The sequence below is a fragment of the Cyprinus carpio genome, chromosome A6, assembly GCF_018340385.1.
Source record: "Cyprinus carpio isolate SPL01 chromosome A6, ASM1834038v1, whole genome shotgun sequence".
Lineage (NCBI taxonomy): Eukaryota > Metazoa > Chordata > Actinopteri > Cypriniformes > Cyprinidae > Cyprinus > Cyprinus carpio.
The window spans coordinates 6928479-6953668 of record NC_056577.1 but is presented as its reverse complement, the minus strand read 5'-3'; the positions used below and the strand labels follow the sequence as shown (position 1 = coordinate 6953668).

The 25190-nt window shown below is 36.4% G+C and overlaps 1 protein-coding gene across 6 annotated transcripts in view; it reads right to left on the bottom strand.

The window, feature by feature from the left end:
- The window catches only part of LOC109062335 (myosin-10-like), a 63574-nt gene that overhangs the window by 13802 nt on the left and 24582 nt on the right, over positions 1-25190 (bottom strand). Inside the window, exons 4-21 of one of the 6 annotated variants that reach the window (XM_042757723.1) lie at positions 20153-20180; positions 15724-15826; positions 14764-14793; positions 14050-14067; positions 12074-12166; positions 10823-10886; positions 10305-10403; positions 9326-9469; positions 8962-9057; positions 8038-8156; positions 7277-7429; positions 6303-6476; positions 6001-6174; positions 5317-5431; positions 4545-4610; positions 1080-1273; positions 853-974; positions 706-775 (exon numbers count right to left, since the gene is read on the bottom strand). In XM_042757723.1, coding sequence (XP_042613657.1) covers positions 706-775; positions 853-974; positions 1080-1273; positions 4545-4610; positions 5317-5431; positions 6001-6174; positions 6303-6476; positions 7277-7429; positions 8038-8156; positions 8962-9057; positions 9326-9469; positions 10305-10403; positions 10823-10886; positions 12074-12166; positions 14050-14067; positions 14764-14793; positions 15724-15826; positions 20153-20180 — 1862 coding nt within the window. The remainder of the gene's footprint in view (positions 1-705; positions 776-852; positions 975-1079; positions 1274-4544; positions 4611-5316; positions 5432-6000; positions 6175-6302; positions 6477-7276; positions 7430-8037; positions 8157-8961; positions 9058-9325; positions 9470-10304; positions 10404-10822; positions 10887-12073; positions 12167-14049; positions 14068-14763; positions 14794-15723; positions 15827-20152; positions 20181-25190) is intronic. The other 5 variants (XM_042757724.1, XM_042757726.1, XM_042757725.1 and 2 more) reach the window with 5 other exon arrangements.

Genomic DNA, 25190 nt, shown 5'->3' with positions numbered 1-25190 from the left:
TATTAATGAAGCCTATTATTTTTAGAGTTACATTTTGATAAACTAATTTTAATTATGAAAAAAAATTTTTTAAATGTAATGCAAGTCAAATTTATTTGAAAAATGATAAAAATATATGTTTAAAACAACTACTCTACCATTCAAATGTTTGGGTCAGTAACATTTTTGAAGTCTCTTATGCTTATCAGGGCTGCTTTTTTTTTGATAGAAAAAATACAGTGAAAGCAGCAATATTGTGAAACATTATAACAATTTAACACATTTCTTTTCTATTGTAATATATATTAAAAGGTAATTTATTCCATATGTTTTTTCAGCATCACATGATTCTTCAGGTATTATTCTAATAGGCTTATTTGGGGAGTAAGAATTTTTTTATTATCATTATCAATGTTGAAAACAGTTGTGTTGCTTAATATTATTGTAGAAACGGTGATGCATTTTTTTCGGGGCTTTTTTTACAGGATTATTTGATGAATAGAGTTCAAAAGAACTGTATTTATTTGAAATAGTAGACTTACATTGTTAGAAAAAAATTCTTACACTTTTGATCAAATTAACGTGTTTTTGGTGAATAAAAGCAAACTTTTAAATAGTAGTGTTTGTTTTTATGAAACATTTAGTTATTTTAACTATTTTGATTTAATCATCTTTTATCTTAATCATTTAATCACCTCATCTGTTAGTCATCTTAAGAAATCTTACCATTCTCTCACAAGCCTGTTTGCCATCCATAAAACCTTTGGGGATTGCATTAGGCGTGAGGATCTCATATCTGAGAGGAAAACAGATATAACAGTCTTATCTCTGATAAAATATAATATGCATCTGAATGAGATTTCTGAAACGCACCTCTGTCTAAACTCCTGGAAGACAATACGGTTAGGGAACCCCTGCCTGCAGATCCGGATCCCTTCTAGAACTCCATTACACTTCAGCTGATCCAGAACCAGATGGGGCTCCAGTTTACCAGCCTAGCAGAGAAGAACCACAATTAGGTGTGTAGTCTACATATATATATTTTTTAATTTAGCTAAAGTACATATTTACTTACAACTGAAGGGGCAAATGTCACTTACTCTTTTCTCATGATTGGGGATGATACAGCGCACAAAGTTGGGATTGGTGTTTCTAAGTGTGGCCATGAGTTTCGTGAGGGACTCTTTATAGAGCTGACCTACAGTGCGGAACATGCCCTTCTTGGTCTTATATGTAGCCCCAAATGCAGTCTCATTCATCCCTGCCACCTGGTCCAAACCAACAATACGGTCCACTACCATGAAGAGTGAGAAAAAAAAAAAAAAAAAGATACCAACCGGTTAGTTTGATCATCAAAGTATTAAAAGATACAGTCAAAAAAAAAAAAAAAGAGAGAGCGTGACAGAGCACAGCCAAATCATGTGAAGATGGAAGAGGGATATCTACAACTAAAGCTCTAATTCAACAACACCAAGCAGAAGGTCAAAATACGCTGTGTATTTTTGCATTCTTACAAAGACCATTTTAAAAAACCTGTCCTTTAATTCTTTCAGGCCTTTAATCGTCACATCCTACAAAAAATAGAAAATAACTTTCAGGAAGTAGTACAGTGTATTTTGACTCAATGCCACAAGATCAGACAGCCAATTCAAGAGCCAATGGCCCCTACTACACCAGCAGGTCCAGTGCTAGGCAAATGGAGACATGAAACAGATGAAAAGTGCCAAGGATAAGACTACAACTATAAACAAGCACAAGCTGCAAAAGAAAGAAAATGGAAGGGTGAACCTCAAAACCTGTCAAGATCATGTCCAGGACATATTTCACCAGATGTTAATTCAGCAACTGCTCTCTTGGATTCAGTAAGTTCTTTCAATGAAAGATTCATCAGACAGATTTAAACCAGTAATTTGTTACTGAACTCCTCTCGAACCTTAAGATTCACCTGCTTGTGAATCAGACTACACTGATTACACTGTATGAATCTTTACATGCAGCCCATATTTACAACTCTAGTAAAACCTGATTTCTGTTGTGCCGAGATGTAATTTTAGCAATGGCAGTGTAGTAAACAGTGCTTTTTAAGTTCTTATTTTTATTCTATTTATAAAAGAATTTAAAAAGATGTTTTGCTTTAATAATGTAAGAAGGTTCCATTTTAAGGTGTTTCCGCCAAGTAAATTTTTCCACCCCAATTCTCATTACTGTAATGCAGAACAATAGAATTCTTGTTAGTGTAATACAAAAAAAGTACATTCTTAAGTACTGATACATTGTGTAAATATTTGTTGTAGTATGCTAATCATAGTTTTGCAGTTATTTTTACTCTACAACATAAATGAGATTCTAACCAGAATCAACAACAAAAATAAATTCAAAATAAAACATATAAATGCATTAGGGTAATTAGAACTGAGTTTTTTTTTTTTTTTAGTGAAATGTGACACAGACATGTACATTACGTTCTCTCTCTCTCTAAGTAGTGTTACTAAAAATGTCTCCTTTCAGCAACTGATTAAATCAATGTGAATAAATCTGCGAAGCAATAAATAAGATGCCAGAAAAAATTACTTTCACAAATGTGGGTCCAATAACAGTGCCATAAGGCAAAACAAGTCAAACTTTAATCTCTCAACACACAAGTAATCAGAAACTACATGAAGAGTTCAGATGCAAAAGCCTCAAAGTGCCATCTGAAATTTTCATCTGAAATGAGCATTTTTATCAGGCTCCTATATTTGTGACCATGGACCACAAAACCAGTCTTAAGTGTCACTTTTTCACCTGAAAGCTGAATTAATAAGCTTTCCATTGATGTATGGTTTATTAGGATCAGACAATATTTGGCCGAGATACAACTATTTGAAAATCTAGAATCTGAGGGTGCAAAAAAAAAATCAAAATACTAAGAAAATTGCCTTTGAAGTTGTCCAAATGAATTCTTAGCAATGCATATTATTAATAAAAAATATTTTTATATATATTTAAGGTAGGAAATTAATAAAATATGATCTTTACTTAATATCCTAAAGATTTTTTGGCATAAAAGAAATATCGAAAATTTTGACCCATACAATTTTTTGGCTATTGCTACAAATATACCCCGGTGACTTAAGACTGGTTTTATGGTCCAGGGTCACATTTATGTTAATTTATTTCACTTTAATGGCATGGAAAAGGACCTATACATTGCCAAGTAAAATTACTGAACCTAAACATATGAGCCTGATAAAAATGCTAATTTTAGAAGAAAATTTCAGATGCCATTTAAAGGCTATTGCATCTGAACTTTTTACATATTCATTTTAAATAATTGGGGGCTGGTAAAGTCTATCTACTGGTGCTAGATGTGCAATTCTAGATCTCGCAGAATTCCTGTAAATGTCATTCTTAAAAACCACTTCCAAGTAATGTTCTGTTCATAACGGGACTCCTGACGTGACTTCCGTTACCTCCAGGGAGAATTTACTGAGCTGTCAGTGTTGACTGGCACAGGGCTGTGCGAGTCATTTGGATTCCAGTGAAACAAGACGTGTATTGTTCCATGTTCCCTGCCGGAGACACTACAGAATTCCTCCACCCCTCACCCAAACTCCATCTCCCTCACACGGCCTATCAAATCACCATCTGACACTTAAAACAAACAAGTTGTCTGACCGCAAGAGCCAAGGGCATAAGCCCCCGTACCACACATACCGCTCTGTCTGCTGAAAAACTAAGCTGTGTTTGAGGGAATCTCATGATAACCAGGTCAGGTCATATTTCACTGTGAAATCAAAAAATAAAAAAAGGAAATAATATTAAGCATTATTTAATATTTAATATTTTTCCAATATTAGTCCAATTTAGGACAAATTTTATAACAGTTAAGCAACTTTTCACCCAAAATTGTCATTATAATAATGCATTCAGACTTTACTGTAATGAAAATTTTACCTGTAGATAACAATTTAAAAATATATAAAAATTATCATTTTATTTTATAAAAAACTATATAAAATTACATTTCTTTAAGACAGCCTTAAGACAGTAGTGCTTCAGTCGACCTGAGTTCAAGTCCCAATTATCACATAATTTGATTTTGTGGTGAAATATGACCCAGACATGTTCTTGACAAGTTCTGAGAATCACCTATGGCCCTTTTCCAACACTGGCTGGACTGAAAATGCCATAGGTGTAGATTTAATAATGAATTGACACTTTTACAGTTTTTAAACTATGAAATAACAGTGAGAATATTTAGGGGTGTGACGTTATAAAAATTGCTGAAAGGCACTCAAAGAACAAGCAGGGCCCTAATCCTTGTAGCAAGCGCACCTAGAGTTACCCAGAGTGTCAGTACTCTGTATTAAGTCACCTGGCACATGCATTCCTTTTTCATGCAATCTTCAGTCATGGTCAGTTTGGGCTTCCTAATGAATCAGCCAAGTCAAGCTTCCTTCCAAATGGATCCAGCTAACTCTAAAGTTAGCCAGCTAGAGGGACCAGGGCCCAGGTCTACAAGCCATGGGAGTGTTTGAAAGTACACAATGTGCTGGTAAGCAGAGACCTACAGCATCGTATACCTTCACCTGGCGATTCATGGAGACTAGAGACATCATAAAAAGACGCTCTTTGGATATTCTGAATCTCTATGGTCGAGAGACAGAGAAAAGGGGCAAAGGGGGGATAAACAAGAAAATAAGCCAAATAAAAAAGTAGTAGTAGAACACAGCTAGCACATAAAAGACATAAATGGTAGTAAACACACTGGTTAGTGCTGTGCAACACAAGTAAGAATCAGCAAAAGTCTTCATTCGATTTGCACTAGTTTCTGTTTTTGGATATGTGTACTTTTAATTTAACATTTTAAGATACTGCTGATCGATCTTAGAAGTAAATACAAAATAAAATGTGTGTGCTGAATAATTATTTTGCTACAATATTATAATTTTACATAAAATGTGTATTATGTTATTTAATTTATACAGTTTTGCTGGAAATGCAGTGAAAAGTGCTGTCAGACATAAATAGTAAAATATATGACACGTCCCACTCTGTATTTTTGCATTACTTTCATATTTCCTCACTGCTTTAATCTGTAAATAATGTAAAGCAGCCCTGCTTATAACTACAGTGCAAATATATCTATTGTGATATCAACAGTATAAAATATTTGCGCCAAACCACTGAAATGCATGACAAGCTCTTTTTACAAGACAGACAAGACGTGAAACTGAAGATTGTAAACAACAGTCGCTTTCTTCTCAGAGCGGGAGGGTAGAACCATAAAAACGAGCTGTTTAACAGTTCATGTGTCAAGGAATCTGGAAGGCACTCGAGAAGAAAACAGCTTACCATCCTTCCACAGTTCAGCCACAAACTTATCCGTGGACTGGTGCAGGAGAGTGGCTACATTGTCATTTAAAGGGTCCATGTTTTTCATCAACCATTCATCTGCCTTATAGTCAACCTGTAAAATGAGAGAAATAAACAGTACATTAACCTCAAGATGGGTAGAATGGAATTAAGCCATGACTGGTTCAATCTGGATCGTTTAATTTAAGAGGTACTGCAGTTCAGCGGTCGTTGGCTGTTTGCATGGCATTATGTAACTACTGAAAGTGATCAAGTATAAATCAATGCACTATTTTACTTTTTCTTAAACAGGAAACAAAGCAAACTCTAATTTTCTGGCTTTTAACCCAAAACATAGCCAAAAGGGAGAGAAATATCAAAAGTTCCTCATTTCATGCAGTGTCAAGTTTCTACTGCAAACAGCTCACTGATCTCAAACAGATGTGGCCTATGGTTAGCACATACCACAGCTGGATGCTGCTACCCTTGAAAGACAGCAACACAACATTTTACTGCAAGCCAGTATGACCTGACTAAATCCAATTACATAAGGTTACAGTGTATTCCGTGTTTCTTTTGAACAGTTACAAAAGTAACTTAATTATTACAAACATCACAAGACCGAAGTACAAGAAGTGAATCCAACAGCTATGTGCAATTTCATAAATATGAATGCAGACGTACCCTGCCAGCATAGTGAATGATGCAGAAATCGGCTTTGTCCTTCAGCTGCCTTGGTTTCTGGAACTTGGCATGAGTGCCTTGCTCCTGCACTAGTTTGTCCACAAAGGTTTTATCAGTGGCTTTTGGAAACCAGCATTCCTCATCCAACAGAGCCAACACACCGGGAGGATTTGCCTGGGAATGGCACCGTAAAAGCAATCAAAACTTTTTATTCTGCAAATGCTTGGTGTAGAAAATATTTCCAGCAACCCAGAACAAAAAATTAAAGGGCAAATACTATTGTAGTTGAGGTGAGAGCTCACCGGTCTCTCAATGAGGTCAATACAGGGCTGCAGGTCGAGGCCGAAGTCGATGAAGCTCCATTCGATGCCTTCACGCTGGTACTCCTCCTGCTCCAGGATGAACATGGTGTGGTTGAACAGCTGCTGAAGCTTCTCGTTGGTGTAGTTGATGCAGAGCTGCTCAAAAGAGTTCAGCTGCCAAGAGATGGAGAGAGCAATAAAATACGATCAAACTGCCTTTCCATAACATACTTAGTCCCAGAACATGCATAATTGATTATTTAACCAATATCAGTATCTTCAATATCAATATCACTTAACTAAATACCGCAGCTATGAACGGGTATCCAATTACACTATTTACTGTAAACCTTGTAAGTTCATGCTGACTATATCATAATTATATAACTCAATTTAGCAGATTCATCTTTTCCAAAGCAATGTCCAGCACCAAGATAGCAAGAACATCCTCCTGCACAACCTGAAGGAAGAAACCTTCTTAAAGGCACAATGATTGGCGCCCCATGATTTTTCCCCCCAAAATTCGGTTGTTTTTTTTTTCCATTTGAATTTTTCTCCAATCTGTTTTAATGGTATAATTACATTTCAGTAATCACAAAAGCATGTCTAATTATCTGAAATCATGACACTTACACAATTTAACAACCAGTTATTAAAAGTATCAAAAGTTGTATTTTATTTTTTATTCCCTCAACAGAAACCCTGCTGTTTTGTACAATCATTGTTTTGAACAACCCACCAAAACTGTGGTATGTGATATGCCTAAAATCTATGTTAAACTATACACAAATAGAAACTTGTCCCAAACAATATCCTTTTATAAACAACACCTACAGCATTTTCATTTTCTTGCATTGCCTGCGTTTTAAAAAAACCTAGCATCATATGACCTCTGATTCGTTGCAGTGTAGTGATTAATATCTATGATTTGTTATCTATGAGACAGCTGAGCACTAAATCCGAGGAAGCCGCACCTGGAATATCTCAAAGCCAGCAATGTCCAGGATGCCAATGAAGGAAGCTCCCTGGCGCTTGGTCCTGTCCAGAGCTTTATTAATGCGATGAACAAGCCAGCGGAACAGCCTTTCGTATGTGGCCTTGGCCAGTGCTTCCACTGCAAAGTCAGCCTGGTCAGAGGAACAGAGAGACAGGATCAGACAAAGGAAAAAAGATGACACAAACTTCACTTTTGAAAAAATATGCAACATAATATATGATCACACTTATATATTACACAGATACAAAAGTAGGGTTGGGTATCAAGAATTCTAAAATTCCATCTCAGAACCAGTTCCAAATTTCCAAGAAATCGTAAATTCATTAGGACACAATATTGAATGATTTTTTGTTTTTTTATTACCTAATTGCAATAGATAAGCACAATCAGAATAGCTCAAATTAAAATGATACCCAACCCTAAAAATGGTATGCAAAAACTGAAAGGACCCTCTAGAAGAAGTTTTTGAAAATTCAATAGTACTTATTATTTCCCAAACACTCCTCATCTGCAGAATCTGAACAGTTATGATGACATTTTAACAACAGGAGACTAGCAGCCTATTTCTGTAAATGGACACAGTGGTGAAAAGGAAATGTGACAAAAACAAAAGGACAGCAATGGTCTACGATCAAGATGTTTTACCACGAGGTAAAGTAAAACCCTAATGAAAAGCTTCATAGCTGAGTGGGTGGGTGATCTGACAGATATACAGTGGAGAACTGAATAGCTCATTACCTGTTCTTTAGTTTGAGCTTTTTGTACATAGTCTCTGCCCACTTTGATTCTTGGAGACAGGATGGCACGTGTGAACTCCATGACATTCATTCCAAGCAGGTGGCAAAGCTTTTGAGCAGCTGTGAAACCAAAAGGAAAAAAAAGAAACACACACTTGTTTACAAAATGGTCCTCTAATACAAGCTAACCAAAAATGGTGACATTCTTTGTCGATTTATAGGATTTTAGAAGTTCCCTTATGCGCTTAAATGGTGGTGAGAGAAGTTATTATGGGACATTTTTGCTCATGAGTATAAGGTATTTCAAATAAGTCGGGTCGTTATTGCAATTTACTGACTTTTAAACCTTTATATCCCATTTAGCAGCCAAACAAACCCCAAGAGTTCCCCTTTAGGACCACCAGCGCCACTAACTTTACAGCTTCAAATCGTGAGTGACTTAACCAGATGAAAGTTTCAATATATTACCATGAACGGTGATGATAAAAACAAATGAATCAAAATGCCAGTGGAGTAAGCTTGCTGGAATGCATCATGACGTTAAAACGGTCACTTTTGGGGCTCTTGCGTAAACACGTTTGATTTAACACAACAGCACAACTATTCTGTTATTTTCTTTTAATATGAAACATATCTAAAAACCATTCAAACTGTCATCATGGGAGCCCAAGAGAAGTCCAACGGGTAATTTGTCAAAACAGAGCAGTTGAGAACTGCACAAAAACATCTGGCGCAGGGGTTAGATTGGAGGGTAGTCTGGATACTGAACACACTTTCATGCTAATGCACTGCCAAAGGATTTACAGAGTTATTTAAGTACGTCACATAATACATTAGATTTCCATTACTGAAAAAAATAAACATTATCTCTGTGCTAAAATAAGGCATTATGCATTTTTGAAACCTTTAAAACACAGATGTGTACCTGTGTTTTCTGGCATAGAGGCCTGGTCGGTGTTTCTCTCCTTCTTGAACACGATGTTGCCAAACTGCAGGACTGCTGATACCACCTTGAGCATCGCTGCAGTGACAAAACAAAAAAAATCTGGGTTTAATTTATATATAAATAATCGGTAAAAAAAAAAAAATCATGTATGTGTAAGCAATTATGGCACTCATTAATGGAGAGACTACAAGAGACTCGTGTACTGTAAACTGACCATTTCCAATGCCACAGTGAAGGCAAGAAGGTGTGCAATGTGTTTTTATGATGATTTACTAGTATGCAAGCATAAAACAGCAGTAAATATACAATGTAGTAGAGGTGTGTTTGTTTCATGTACACCTACATAAGATTTCATCATGGGAGAAGCTCATAATATGCATGGCTTCCATGGTCTCTTGGAAATTGTCCTTGTCCTGTTGGCCAGGAATGGGAATGTTACCGTTGGAGAGGAAGCGGTAGTTATTGAAGCCCTCCAGGAGTAAATCAGCTGCCAGAACAACAGGAGCATTAGTAACACAGCTGTAATCTTCTCTAGACACCAGACTGCACCATATTCTCCATAATCAGTCTGATGAACCTTCACACATTAGCTGGATTTCCATCCAAAGTGGCAATTTTAACTTATGCATAGAATAGGAATATCACTTAAGACACTTGCGAATAAGCACCATTTCAATCCAACGAGTCAGATAGAACCAAATAGTCACTTCCTTATAAACTGCCACTAATTATCACTAAGATAAGTAGGAGAAGCCACTGAATATAATAATTTTCATATATAATAAATTACTTGCACCTCAGAGCGAGCAGACGAAACACAATAAATGCAGTCATTGCTTTCGCAGGTGGTTGCTGGTGTTTGGGAACGCAGTTGTGTAAGATAGTTCTGGGAGGCAATTATACAGAAATACTTTGTCTACAGACTTTGCTCGGGCATTTAAGAATGACCATAACAACATTTCAATTGATGTGCAACAAGATCGGTCCACTGATTAGTCAGGTTATGCCGTCCCATAGCGCAAAGTCACATGACTTTTTTGATGTGCATGGAGGAATTTATTCGACAAATGCGTTTCTATCTCTATTCACATTAACCCTTTCTTGCACAAGTCAAAAACCACCTCAAGCGAGTGAAAAAACTTTGTGAAATAAGGGATTTTTTTTCTCTCAAAATTTGGTGTTTCTGTCACTCGTTTCTGATGCGATACTTCAAAATGCGAATTAAAACTGGATGATGGAAACATGGCTATTCAGCGGCTCCCAATCTCATTGCTAAAAACTCTGACTAAAAAGCTTATAAGCATGTGAAAAGAAATACTCACATCTTAGATGTTCTCCAGCACCAGCCAACAGCTGGTAGAAGACATGGAAGGTGCGTTCATCTTTGGCTTGGCGAATGGCCCTGGACTTTTCAAGAAGATCTTGTGATGGAGTTATGGGCAAGCAAAGTCCATTTTACTGTTCATTTTTCAGTTTACATCAAATCACAGCTGTACAGCTTTTTGTGGCACTTAAATGTGACATTTAAACATCATAAAACTAATTTACAAACATTTTAATTTGTTTGATTTTATTTTTATTTGTAAAATAAAATTCTAAAATTCTGACACTTACATCAAAACCAGCTTATGATGCGGTAATAAATAACTGTTTCTAAATGCAGCTATAGTAACCGTTTAAAGTAGTTTCACTATTCTAAAAGTCCATAAAAGGTCAATTTGCATACATTTACTTCTGCTGAAGAATAAAGACATACACAGAAATTCAACCATTTCATTTGATCTTACAGCTGTTTGTGGCATTGCTTAAATGTAATGAAATGATTATCAGATCAGGATACAGGTTTCGATGTTGGCCCCCACAATGTAACCGGTTACATCAAAGTTGATGCGGATGAACTTGCCCTGTGGAAAAACAAATAATTAAGATGTGTATTTTTTCTATGATGCGCTTATACTGGTCCAGCTTTATAAACCATACCATTGCATTATAACGATCATTATATATAGGTCCAATCAACATTTCTAAGAATCCATTTGAACAGATGGTTGTCTCTTTACCGTTTTAACAGAAGGGCTTATGCATGCATGATATGCAGCACATGTTTAAACAGCTCTACTTAAAAGAAATATGTACTTAAAGCATGCGTAAAAGGCTAACAAACATGCTTATTTGCAGCAAATGCCATCAAAATAATTACCTAAAAGAAAAAACAAATTCCTCTGTGGCTGCTGATTTATTTGTATGCTTAAAAGCTTTCTGCTGACTTAAACGCATGCCAGCAAAAACTCAATCAGCTGGCGAGAGGAGCTGATGCAAGACAGATGCCTAGCTCTTTCAGATTGCGAGTGTGTACCTAAATGGCCCTTTCCAGACACTACATGCAGAGTCGAAAAATGTAATAAATGTCATTGTAACGTAATAAATAAACATAATCAGTAAACGTAATAAATGTCATTGCCAAAATGTAACAAGAATGTAATAAAACATTGTGGCAATGAAACACTAAACTACGTTTTCTGAAATTTTAATTTAATTCATTTTTATCGACAATTTCGTCATCTTTGGATAACTCAAGGTTAGTTTTGCTTTCGCTTTACTTTCATCGCCGTATCCACACATTTTGACCTCCTCATTAAATGCTGCATGCTGACTGGCTGCTGTCGTGTTTATTTCTGCTGTGTAAATGACTGTTAGATTAATCTATATAGAGTAAAAGTGCCCAGAGCTTATCATTGATATTGACATAAATATTATCACGATTCGATATGATATCGTTTATCGGCCCAGCCCTATGTATAATATATGTTCATTTTGTTCCATGTAATAGTGAATTGCAGCTTTTATTTGAAGGAAGCACTGATCTCTTTTAACTCAATTAGAGTGAAATAAAATCCAATTAGAGTGAAAATCTGAATCCAAAGACGCTGTTGTTCTGTCTGTCTCCCCTCTTCCCCTCCACTCTGTAGCTCCACGGCAACTTTAGCAGCATGTTTTAAAACTGTGGTGAGAACTAACCAGTGCTGAAACAGGGTTTCAAGACCCTTTAAAGTAATGTTACAATAAGATCAGACTTAATAGACCAACTTACAAAGCGTGAAGAGTTGTCATTTTTCACTGTCTTGGCATTTCCAAAGGATTCCAAAATAGGGTTTGCCTGCAGGAGTTGACGCTCTAACTCTCCCTGTAATGCAAAAGTCACTGATTTGAAATACCAATTATTAAAATACATGATTAAATGAAGTTTCATAAAAAAAAAAATACAAAATGAACTTTAAAGTTCAATGGTAGTGTGTATAACTAAAAAGCCATAAAATAATGTTTGTGAAATCTTGAAAAGAAACCCAGTGAAAATGTTCTACTTAACAGAAATAAAACAGAGCGAAAGGAGAGACAAAATGTTTTGTATTTTATAAACCTTTGAGCATATACTACCTTAAAACAGCATACTGCAGATCACCTTGGGTTAGTCTGTACCATTAGTAAGGTCATTTTTAACATCCCCTTTTTAACTCATATAAGTGTTGGAGTGTGATGACTAACTCTAAACTTAAAGAGATAGTTCACCCAAAAATGAAAATTCTGTCTAACTATTCACCCTCATGTCGTTTCAAACCAGTCAGACCTTCGTTCATCTTCAAATTGAGATATTTTTGATGAAACCCAAGAGCTTTCTGACCCTGCATAGACAGCAACGCAACTACCATGTTCAAGGGCCAGAAAGGTAGTAAGGACATTGTTAAAATAGTCCATTTTCATTTGTGAGTGACCTATCCCTTAACATGTTTCATATCATCTTGATCACTAATCCCATTTATTTACAGCATTCTTCACAATATTTTGTTCAGATTGTGTGGATAACAATGATTGGCTTGCTTCCATAGTAAATCCATTTCTCTTCATTTGACCCTCAAACCAGAAGAAGATCATCTGGATGGAGTAAAAATACCCTACCCTACAAACCTAATTAAAGCCTGGCTAGCCATGAGGGAGTTTTTGTGCAAATTCTCACTGACTGCCTGAAATGCAGGCATGGGGGGGGTTGGAGAGGAAACTCCTCAAATAAGACGCCCTAAGCCCCACTGTGCCACATCACAGAGTTAGTCTGCATCACAGCTCCCACAGCAACAAATCTGGGACATCCACCCCCTTACATCCTCTAAACACTCTCAGTGTTGTCCACGTACACCTGATAGGAAGTTTAGACAGGTGTCCCATTGTTCTTGCTGTTGTCATGAAACCGGAACACATCACGGCATAATATTAGTGGATATAGTAGAGAGAATTTTGAGGTTTAAAGATTTAACATTTAATATTTATAATAATATTATTATAAATAGCGTATAAATAGACTAACGGTTGACTAGTTGCTAAATTGTTTAAATATATCTGGGTGTATCTGAGAGACAGACAAAAGTTAGTAACTAAAGTCATAATAATGAATTTTTAAAAAGCCTTAGTGATGAAACGTTATACAAGCAGTAACAAGTTTTGCTCTCATCTAAATAGGAGATAAATTAATCATTGAAGTAGTATGACAAAATTACATTAGTAATGACAAGTTCTAGCAAATGAAGGGCTGAAAAGATTGTCAAAAAGGTACTTTCATCATTATAGAAGGTATGCCAAGAACTACTGAAATTTGAGCTCCTCTTTGTAGCAGAGCTCTTTGTAAATGGACATTCCAGAACTTTCCAACTGCACGGATGGAGCAGAGTAACATGCGATTCAAGAAATGGGAATTCAACACTGTGACCACTGAACCATCATGCAGTATTTTTAAATACAGCACAGTGTAAAGTTTCATAGACATGTGAATTACTTGACATCACCTTCAAAAGTATAGTAAATTGGATCCACAGAGAACAGAAAAAAATAATTAAGCAAGCAGATGTTATACAGAAGAATGAGAAGTCGTTAGTAAAAACAGATAAAAGATGAGAGAGTAAAATTAACAAAACAGTTTCCTATGCCCAAAGAATGGTGTGAGAGATATATATATATATATATATATATATATATATATATATAAAACGGGAATAAAACAAGTGACTACAAACTACTCACATAAAACAGGATTCCGTTCTGTCATCAAATAATTAACATGGAAACAGAGGTGTTAATGTCACATAGAGAGAAACACACAAACACACGACAGACAAAACACACACAAGCAATGGGTGATTTAAAAGCAGAACAAAATGTGTTGTGAATTTATGTGAAAGACACTCTCTCAGTTTGTGAATGAGGCTTTTGCTGGTTTAGAATGTTGCTGGTTTAAATAACAGAACTGACCATTACGTGTGGTGCTAAAACCACTCTGTTTCATTTGTTGTTGTTTTTTAACATATCTTAGACATCAGGTCAGGTTGTACATGATCAGCTCATTACTTCCATACAAGTATGAAAATGACATTAAAATGTTTCACAAGATTTCACATCATGTGAATATATCACTATGCCCTTAGCTATCCTGACAAGTTAACTAGGTTAATCTCTAATATGTTTTATCCAGCACTAGAGATGGTGAAAATAACCCTTCATATTCTGAAGGATAGCATGCATACATTAAAAACCATTTAGCAAATGTGACAAAATGTGTACAAACTATTCAAAGAAAACCACCCAAACCCCTTAAAGCAATGTGTTTACTTGTATCAAAAATATCTCAAAGTGCCGAAAATTTCCCCTCGGATTGGCTATATTCCATTGCTGTTTTCATAGCAGGTTAGTTTTGCATGCACAAGCACAGCAGGTATAAAAAGCATAAAGGGAACTTGCCTGGAGTTTGACTGCTTTAGGAGATTCTGGCTGTTTGTATACAATAAACAAATGTAATATGTTAGAAGGCATCAGGGCCACATTCTCCAAGTGTCTTAGACCATGGGACAGATCTGGGCCTTTGGTATGTTGGACATATTTGGCCATGCAAATACATTACGACCAACGACTACAGCATGTAAAACTCTTCAGCATGCTTTCATATAGTTTTGAAGGTAATACACGTTATCATACATTAAGAGACTGGTAAAACTCCATGAAGATGGCATACTACAGGCCAGCACTGCAGCCACTAAGATGTTTTCTCAATGTAGGCCCACGTGTAATACTTACACATGGTTAAGAGCCAGCAGTTATTACAAGAAGATCATCTATACAACATTATCAGTACATTAGAATCTACACACAACACTATCAATGACATACAAGTGCAGGTTATCCACTGATGTATGTTAATTTGGTTAAAATTAGTCTTCCAGTAAAAGCACCCTGATGTCATTGTAACTAACGTGTCTAAACTAAAATAGATTACTTTTAAGACATTACAAATTAAAGAGTTTGAATTAAAGAGCTTCAACTCTAAATGCAGTACAGAATAGTTTTAACAACTCTGACTATTTGTGTAACAAGCTATTTGTAAAACACTCTTGTAGAAAGTCAAGATGCCTAAAAGCACCCCCGGCATAGCAATGGATGACTAGACCGATGTCTTTGCAAACTGCAAACTTTTTTTGCCACTCTTTTTTTTATTAAAGTTTTACTCAGGATTTCTCAATTTTTTTCTATTCTGTTATCTTATGTAAACACCACCTAAAAAAACACCTGATCAGAGTCAGATGACAGTGACAGTTTCTCAAAAATATACCCACATCCTTCCCTCCACACCTATATCATTGGTGGAATTTAACAAGAAGGTCGAAATTAAAGATTCAGTGAATGGCAGAGAGAAATGGAACTCACTGGAATGTTGTGGTCCTTCTTTCCTTTGTGAGAGGATGCAACGTGAGCCAGGTACTGGATGACTTTTTTGGTGTTTTCGGTCTTTCCAGCACCTGATTCCCCTCTGCGAGAGAAAATTCCAATCAAAAGCAAACATAAAAATATCAATACAATGATAAATTACCCAAATAAAATAAAACACAACAGATTGGGTAGATATTTATGCACATTTGCATTCCACAAACTAAATTAAGCATCAGGCTGCATCCTGTATCACAGGTCTGCTGTTTGTTTTTTCAGCTGCAGTTCCTTTCAGCAGCTAGGACTCTGGGTGAGGTGAATTTGGTCTTTAGTGCTGGTGTATTACACTATGAACATCAAAAGCCTTATATTATATCACTGACATGCAGAATGTGTGTTTCAATGACTTTATAACATGATGATATAGATACAAGAAATACTGTTCTTCACAGGTCTGATTAAAAAATTATTCTCCCCAACCTGCCCATAAATGGAAAAAAGTCTTCAACAACGGCCTGTAAAGTCATTCACTTACTGCTCCAATCAATGAAATATAACATCGAAATCTCATGCAAATAGTAAACCACACAAACTTTGTGAGCTTAATAATAATCTACCTCAGTATTGTGCCTTGTCTGTTAATATTGTCAGCTGTTATTTTTATATTCATATACACACACACACAAATTTAGTTGCTTTGCAGCCTGAAATGAAGACAGTTTTTGTTTTATTCAACTGTATTTACTCAGTGCAACTCATAACATCCAAGTGAAAGATATAACACCAACATGTCAGGGGGAAAAAAGGATCACCTCCTTGTGTCAGTATTTTGTTGAACCACCTTTTGCTTTAATTACAGTCTTTGGTCTGTTGGGATTTGGCTCTACTAACTCTGCACATCTAGACATTGCCATGTGCCCACTCTTTTTTGCAGAACTGCTCAAGTTCAGTTAAATTTGATGGTGATTGTTTGTGGACTGCAGTCTTCAAGTCATTCCACAGATTTTCAATGGGCTTTAAGTCTGGACTCTGACTAGGCCATGCAAGGACATTCATCTTTTCCTCGTTCAACCAGTGAGGCCGATAGTCGATATAAAGCCGATATATCTTTTTTTATTATTATTATTAATATTTAAGAAATTTGAGATCATTTGACAATGGATTAAAAAATAAATCTGTAAAAATAAACATACTTATAATTTAGATGACAATGTATTTTTCACAAATAAATAAATATTTAATAAAAATCATTTAAAAGGAAGTAAACACTGTAACCAACAGGGCACTCTGTATTCTGGGAAGTTTGTGTGCATTGGGAATCATATTTTTCAAATAAAGCGAGGGTAACATTCATTTTACATACAGCATACAGTGACAATTACATTAATATGACAGTGGACAAATACATAAAGCGCAGCATAATTTGAAATCACGAGTTTAAAGCATTTAATTAACCCGGACCGACCGTCACACACAGAACACGCGATCATGATGGATAAAAATTTACACTTCACAAGGTCTCACAGCTGGATTCGAGTTTGCAAGGTTTGTGAAATTAAATGTTCATAAGTCATTCAAAGACTTGTTTAAATTATATAAATGCATATTTGCTTAATGCTAACGGCAACGAGAAAGTATTATAATGTTTGCCTTTCTATTACTAATAATATAAAAGCAATCATTATAATACTTTCTGTATACATTTATTCCTTTGTTTAATTGTTCTATCTGATTATAAGCCAGACTTCTATCCATATTAGACAGAACTGTTAACAACGACAGTAAACAAGATGGAGAGCGTGAGCTGTGTGCACTCTGATGCTGCCATTCTCAGCACCGTCAAAATAAAAGTCCGGCGTGACATCAAAATAACAGCCACCTCAAACACATCGGCTAAGCAGAAAAACTTTTCGGCCGATGCTGATATTTGAAAAATGCCAGATATCAGCCGATATATTGGCCTTGGCGATATATAGGTCGACCCCTAGTGCTCAGTTTTGCTGTGTGCTTTGGGTCATTGTCATGTTGGAAGGTAAACCTTCTTCCCATTGAAAACTTTCTGGAAGAAGGCAGCAGATTTTCCTCAAGAATTTGACGGTATTTTGCCCCATCCATTTTTCCTTTTATCCTGACAAGTGCTCCAGTCCCTGCTGCAGAGAAACACCCTATAACAGGGTATTACCACCTCCATGCTTTACTGTAGGAATGCTGTTATTTGGATGGTGAGCTTTAATGGATTTCCATCAGACATATTGTTTGGTGTTGAGGCCAAATAATTCAATTTCACTTCTTCTGAGATCTTTTGACAATGCCTTGCCACCCATAGTTGGTTGTTTGCTTCAGTTGCACTAGCAAGGACTGAAATGCCCCAGGAAAGCTCTTTTCATTTTGAGCTAATCAAAATGACCACAGCTGAACACAGCTAAAAATCATATGGCTTTGTGTTTCATTGTGAAGGTGAAGTCATTTTCAGGAGGGGGTTATCCTTTTTCCAACTTTAATTTGGATGTTAAAGGTTGCACTGAGTAAAGCTGAAAAAAAAAAACCCTATAAAAAAAAAACTCTGCCCGTCTTAAGATAAAACATTTAATTTATGAAATGTCAGAGTATTTTTTAAGAAATTCAAATGCATTTACAATACAGATATTTTATAACAAAATGATTTGTAAAGAACTATATGCATTGACATTACGAATAGCTCACAATAAAACTCTCAATAAAGTTAAAACCCTTAAAAGCACCCCAGCTACAGCCATAGATGATTAGACACAATAGATGATCTTTGCCAAATGCATCGCTTCCCAATGATTATTGAGATTAAGATGTCATGTAAACAGTCTATCTTCTGAAAGCACCTCTCAAAACTCCTGCATTTTATTCCATTCTGAAGAAAACTGTTACCCTCACGTCGCTTAAATTTAGCAATACCTACTAGTAATAATCTACTAGAAGAATCTGTTAAACACTAAAGGATCTCATGCTCCAAAAAGGATAATAAAAAGCATTATAAAAGTAGTCTGTATGACTTCTGCAATATATTCAGTTTTCTGAAGCCATGAATTGTCTTTATTTATATTCTGTAGAAAAGACTAGCTTGGACAGAATTTAAAGGGATAGTTCACCCAAAAATGAAAATTTGATGTTTATGTACTTACCCCCAGGGCATCCAAGATGTTATTGACTTTGTTTCTTCAGTAGAACACAAACAAAGGTTTTTAACTCAAACCACTGCAGTCTGTCAGTCATATAATGTAAGTGAATGGGAATCACGGCTTTGAGAGTAAAAAAAAAACATACACAGACAATACCAAATTAAACCCTGTGGCTCATGGCGATACACTGATGTGTAAAGACACGAAATGATCGGTCTGTACAAGAAACTGAACAGTATTTAAAATCTTTTTTTACCTCTGATTCACCACAAAGTCCGAACTGTCCTATAGGTGGTGGTAATGCACTTATAAGTCAGCTGAAGAAGAAGACGCAAACACGCTCAGGACAGTTCGGACATTGTGGTGAATCAGAGGTAAAAAACTATATAAATACTGTTCAGTTTCTTGCACAGACCGATCGTTTTGTGTCTTTACACATCAATGTATCGTCACAAGCCGCAGGGTTGTCATATGTTTTATGACTTTCAAAGCTGTGATTCCCATTCACTTACATTATATGAATGATAGACTGCAATGATTTGAGTTAAAAATCTTTGTTTGTGTTCTACTGAAGAAACAAAGTCACCTACATCTTGGATGCCCTGGGGGTAAGCACATAAACATCAAATTTTCATTTTTGGGTGAACTATCCCTTTAAGTCTTGTGAGTTTGAAAACAGAATTCTGGGTAACTCAGTCTTTTAAAAGCTCTAGAATGTATCTGTTTTTTGCTTGTGTTCAAGCTTTTGAGTGTGAGATTCCTTAACCATGCATTCAAGCTACATGGACATTAGGCTTCATGGACATCATGTCTTCACAGTGGGTGTGCAGAATGGCATGTGCTACAGTGATATCGGTATGTTAGAAGGGGTCGACTATGAGAGAGGATGTTAAAACCAACTCTCATAACCTATTACAGTGCCACTAAGACATGCGAGAGGCTGTTTACTTATTCACAATGTGCAAAGACAATAATTCAGGCTTAATGCATCAAAAGCTCAAATTTCTATGGATGAATACTTATAGGCTGACTAGAAATATTTGCCGTGGGTCTGACTCACACTGTGAGATGCTCTACATGCCAAACAGCTGCAGCTACTGATATGTAATGTCGCAATGATAGTATCATGACTCATGTTTTCAGACATGGCTGTACATGTATGATTCCAAAAAAGCCAATTCCTGTGCAGCACTAGGAACCTGACATCACTTCCATCAGCTCTGACTGATTGACCTATCCTGTAACTGCTGAATAATGATGACCTAATGGTTACTCACGTGCAAAGAATTGATTGGTCCTCACGATCTGCAAAAGAGGAGACGAGAAGAAAAATGGGTCAGCATTTTCAGTTCAGTTCACCTGAGCCTTTAATTCACATCAATCCACTTTGACATTTAAAAGTACCTTAAGCAGCAAAAGACAAACCTTTCACCACAAAGTGATTTATCAGACACAGAAGACACATGTACTCTGATGCAATCTTATGGTTTATTTCTGCCCAATTATTATTATAACCTGCTGTCATGTTTGTATATACTCAACACTGCATATTATGACTATTCTGTCTTTTCAACAAACAAAACGTTTTAGTGAAAGAAAACAGCATAAAGGGAAGACAGCTAAGTTAAAATGGAAATGAGTGCCAACTGAAAATGCTGTGTTGGCCTACAATACAAGCCAAAAAACATCTGAAAAACTTGTGTCACATCTCGTCTATATTCAAAATAGGTTTTTCACTTGTCTGCAAATCTCACTTCGTAAATAGGTTGGTCTTCCACAAAACAGAATCTTTTCGCAACTTCAAAAGTAAAGGTTTTATAGGAAAATTCAAAAGCAAGCAAAACTATTTTATAGTGATACTAAACCTCTGCAAGAGGAAGATAGGCGATGCCATGTGACCGCTTATTTGAGGATCGGCTTAAAAAAGGCTTTTAACAGCACTTATCATTTTTCTTACATGATATGGATTGCCGTTTTACTGTTATTGATGTTTTAGCTTCAGTGCAACCAAAATTCTGCCCTAATTATGCATTTCATTTCCCAGGCACATACAGATAATTGTCAACTCGGGTATATGCCAGAGATACTTGCATGAACATTATCCTGTGCATGAGAAAGCCTCTGACATGCTTTAAGTACACTGATATCTGTAACATCTGTTCACTTTAATCAAACTGTGATGCATACGGACTGTAGGTAATTGGGTTTGACTGTAGGTAATTAAGAGACTATGCCCAATTCTGGAGATTAGCAGATTCAAATGTACTACTTAATGTCCTGCAGCCTCCTCCTCCTACAGGAGATCTGATTCAATAAGATCAAAGTAAACGTCTTCCTCTGCATTGTACAGCAGTTACAAAACCACATACACAGTAATCGGAGTGTGTAATCATTTGTATTACAGCATAACTCTCTGCATCCTCTTCCAGAGTGTTGTGATTCACTTGAATACATTTTCTGTAAACCAGGGGTGAACGAACACACACCCACCCTGGGAGCTCTTCCAAGTGATCATTTGGGTGGTGTCTCAGTTCCCGAATCTGTAGCTGCAGAATGTTGCTAATGATGTAGATAAATAACTTCATGCCACTGTTAAACGGTTGCTCTTGCAGTATCAGACAGCTTCTGAGCACAGGCCATCCTTGAAACGCTAGGCATCTGTGTGTCTGGTGGAACCAACAATCACAAGATAAGATAAACTTGGCCAGCCCAACCCAAAAATGGTGGCCATAGACATTTTCTTTTCAGGAAAAATTTAAATGAAAAGTCATTGTTTTAAAATGTTTGTACAGACTTTTACTTTTACTAAGCATGACATTTTGGCACTTAACTCATTTAGCACTGCTTGTGCTACACTTGATCTACTTTAGATCAAGAATTATATGATTATTTCTTCTTGTACCTACAGTGTGAAAATGCATATTCACACAGCGCAAAATTCAACTACCAAAGGAAATAAAGTTGCTCTTTTATTTCATATTGTATTGGGAGCTTTATTAGCTTTGTTGCATGTCTCTCGGTGTGAAGAGACTGCAGGAAATCGATCCAATACCTTTATATCAAAATAAAATACCAACTGTGTCTTTGAAGTGCTGCTTGTAGACTGATCACTGCTCCACTAAAGCAGTCAGAATTATGATTGTTTTATGCATAATTTAGCATCCTCAGAGGACTTGTGGAGATTTATCAAACTTCTAAAAAGTAGTGAGGTCATTTAAAATGCCAAAACCAATTTACCTCATTCTTTTTAGGCATGGAAAGGTCTCTGTTCTGCAGTCCTCTAATGAGACACAGGGGTATCTGACTAAGTTCACCTATGGGAAAGGGGATGCCTGAAGATAAAACAGTGCTGACTGCTTTCCTGTTCTGGCAGCGGAGGTCAGGGCTGTCTGGGATGAAAAGGATCTACAGCAGAGCACATCCTCAGTATGGGGTTTCCTCCACCTGGGCATGGTTTGCTCACTAAAAGTCTAACATTCGAGAACCCGCCCTTATATGAGAGGCCAAATGTGTAATAGAATATGGGAAAGAATGATAATGGCATAAAAGGAAACATGTAACAATTGTTAGAACATCTTTTTTTTTTTATCTAGATAGCAGAAAACACAAGGACTCAAAAACTCAATGTGTCCTCACATGCATGAATCAACAGGAACAGAATGTTGGACTGATCTCATCATAAAGCAGAGCTATGAAACATGCCATGTTCAAAGACAATGTTTTAGATAAAAGGTTCAGGGCTCAGGTTACAAGAACTGGAAGTTGTTCCAGGGTGGAGATGCTTCCTTTTGTGTGGCTTACATCAACCTCTGTGAACATTCATGACACTATCTGTCTCGGATACAGAGACACAGATATGGCAGCCAAGGATTCTGAAGAATGGCCTCTCCTATCAGCACAGCTGCAGAAAAGGGAAGCATATAATCGAGTAAAGAGAGGGCTCTTGACTTCTTTTCATTGCATCCTTTGTCAAGGCCTTAGCAACTCTTCTCTGAATAATGAACAGCTGATTACAGAGATTCCAGCATAATTCAGGCACAGCCATAAGAATGTGTGGTAATAATTAAAATCAAATGGAGCTCCCAAACAAGAATTCAGATATAACTCATAACTTGTTATCTTTGTAATATGACAAGACTTGGTCAGCAGATCATACCTCGCATGCTTCTGGTTTCATTTAATTTGATCCAAACCTGGTCTGAACTAGAAGTGCAGTGCATGATCTCAGTATGATTAAATGTGTCTGACCCAAATGAATACAATTTTTCTTCTTTTAAAAAATGCTTTATAACCAGTGGCTGAGTCAGAGGGGTGTCCAGGGTGGGCTCTAGCTCCACCACTGTTTATAACCGACATATATTCACCATTGATACATCGGTTTGATACTGTAATCGTAATTACAAAAAAACAAAGTGCTATTTAAAGTCAATAATTGCATAGTTTCTTTATCAGTTGCTGGTTTGAGTGATGTGGAAGTGCACACATTTAGACACTTTTGTGTAATGAAAGTGTCAGACTCTCTCTAGTTAAAATCAGGGTAGTCTGGAAGTCTGGAGGACTGCTATGAGCTTCAGCTCCCAAGTTCTCACTCCGCACCCTCAGCTGGCCCACCCTACCCCACCCCTCCCCCTTCTACTGGATTAACCTACGACTGGACACATTCCTCACATACCAAACCACATGGCTGCCAGACACCAGAGAGAAGAGGGTGGACACAGACACAAAGAAAAAACCTTACAATGCTAGGGCCACAGTCACTTTCACCTCAGTAACATGGGATGCACAAACATTCATTACACTTTCTTATGTGCATATGCCAAGGCTAGTAAAACTCTGTGCTGTGTGTGTAAAACTTCTTGCTTTGCAATGGTTTCTAACAAATACGGTTTATTGCAAAATATCATGGCTGCAATGAAATGTGGCACTCTTTTTGGAAACCGCACAAAGTATGGAAAAATTTATTTAAAATTCATTTAAAATTTAAATGGAACAAATGCAGTTGACACAACAAATAAAAAAAATTGTGCCTATTTTTGCTAAGCAGAAATGAGTTCAATAAATCAAAAACAGATTCTGATGCTGAGATTTGATCCATAACAAAAAATAGACAGGTATGTTCACTATGCTCAGATGAGAACTGTGCCTCCTATCAAACCATAAACAACATCTACCACAGCTGGAAGAAATGATGGTAGAGAAAAAACAAACCATAATTCTGAATACCAAAAGGGTTGACAATAATTTCAACTAGAGCAGCATAAGGGTAGCACAATATTTTAATAATGCACCAATAAGGTTGGGAACCGAGAACCGGTTCCTATTCAGAACCGGGTCTGTTTTTTTAAAAGAACCAGAACCGTGAACAATTTCTAAGTTTCGGTTCTGGTGCGACACGTGACCAAGCGCTGTGAGCAGCCTTGCGCTAGTGTTCGGATGATTCGGCATTTCCCGTAAAGTATGTCACAAACCAAATAACAGAAACGCCGCCCTGCCTCTTTAATTACTCAGCACATTGTTTCCAATGACGTGCACTCCACAGATGAGCCGCAATCTGTATTTGTAAATTAGGGGCTTTATGGAGTGCGTGTATACATGGTTATAAGTAAAATAGTTTATATTTCATTAGTTTAGGGAAATGAACAAGTGTCTTAGCCCTCAAGGGACTATTTGGCCAACCAGCTTATTCCTGCTTGAAAAGCAAAATGTTATTGATAGTGTAAAAAACATCAACTTTGACTAGGATTACTCAACATTACTTACTACCTTCCAGCAACACTGCATTCAGTGAAGGTAAAATAGTAAAAAAACATAATAATAGTTCATTTAAATGGAACCGGAATTGGAAACTTTTTTTATTTGTATACTGTAATATATGTTGAATTATGACATTGCCAACCTTTAAATTAAGTTGACAGTAAATAATAAACAGCATTGAGTAGTTGAGTATTGTGCATTTTTCCTTACCACAGTTTTTTTAATAGTTGTTTAATGATTTTAATGAAACCGGAACCGGAAATTTTCTAACGATTCCCAACCCTATGCACCAGTTTATAATACATGGTGATGATGGTTCTAAATTTAAATTTGCAATGAGTCAGTGTTTACATACCGATCAGACAATCAAGTCTGTTAACACACCTAATGATGATGTAGAAAGGCAGTGAAGTGCATAGTAAACAAAATATGGCAGAATGACTTCTCAGGAAGATGATACAATACTGAACGATAATAGATGCAAAGATGCAAAGAAAACGGTTCTTCTAATAAACAATTCATCATCAACTAGGGGTGGGCAATATGAAGAAAAAAAATTAG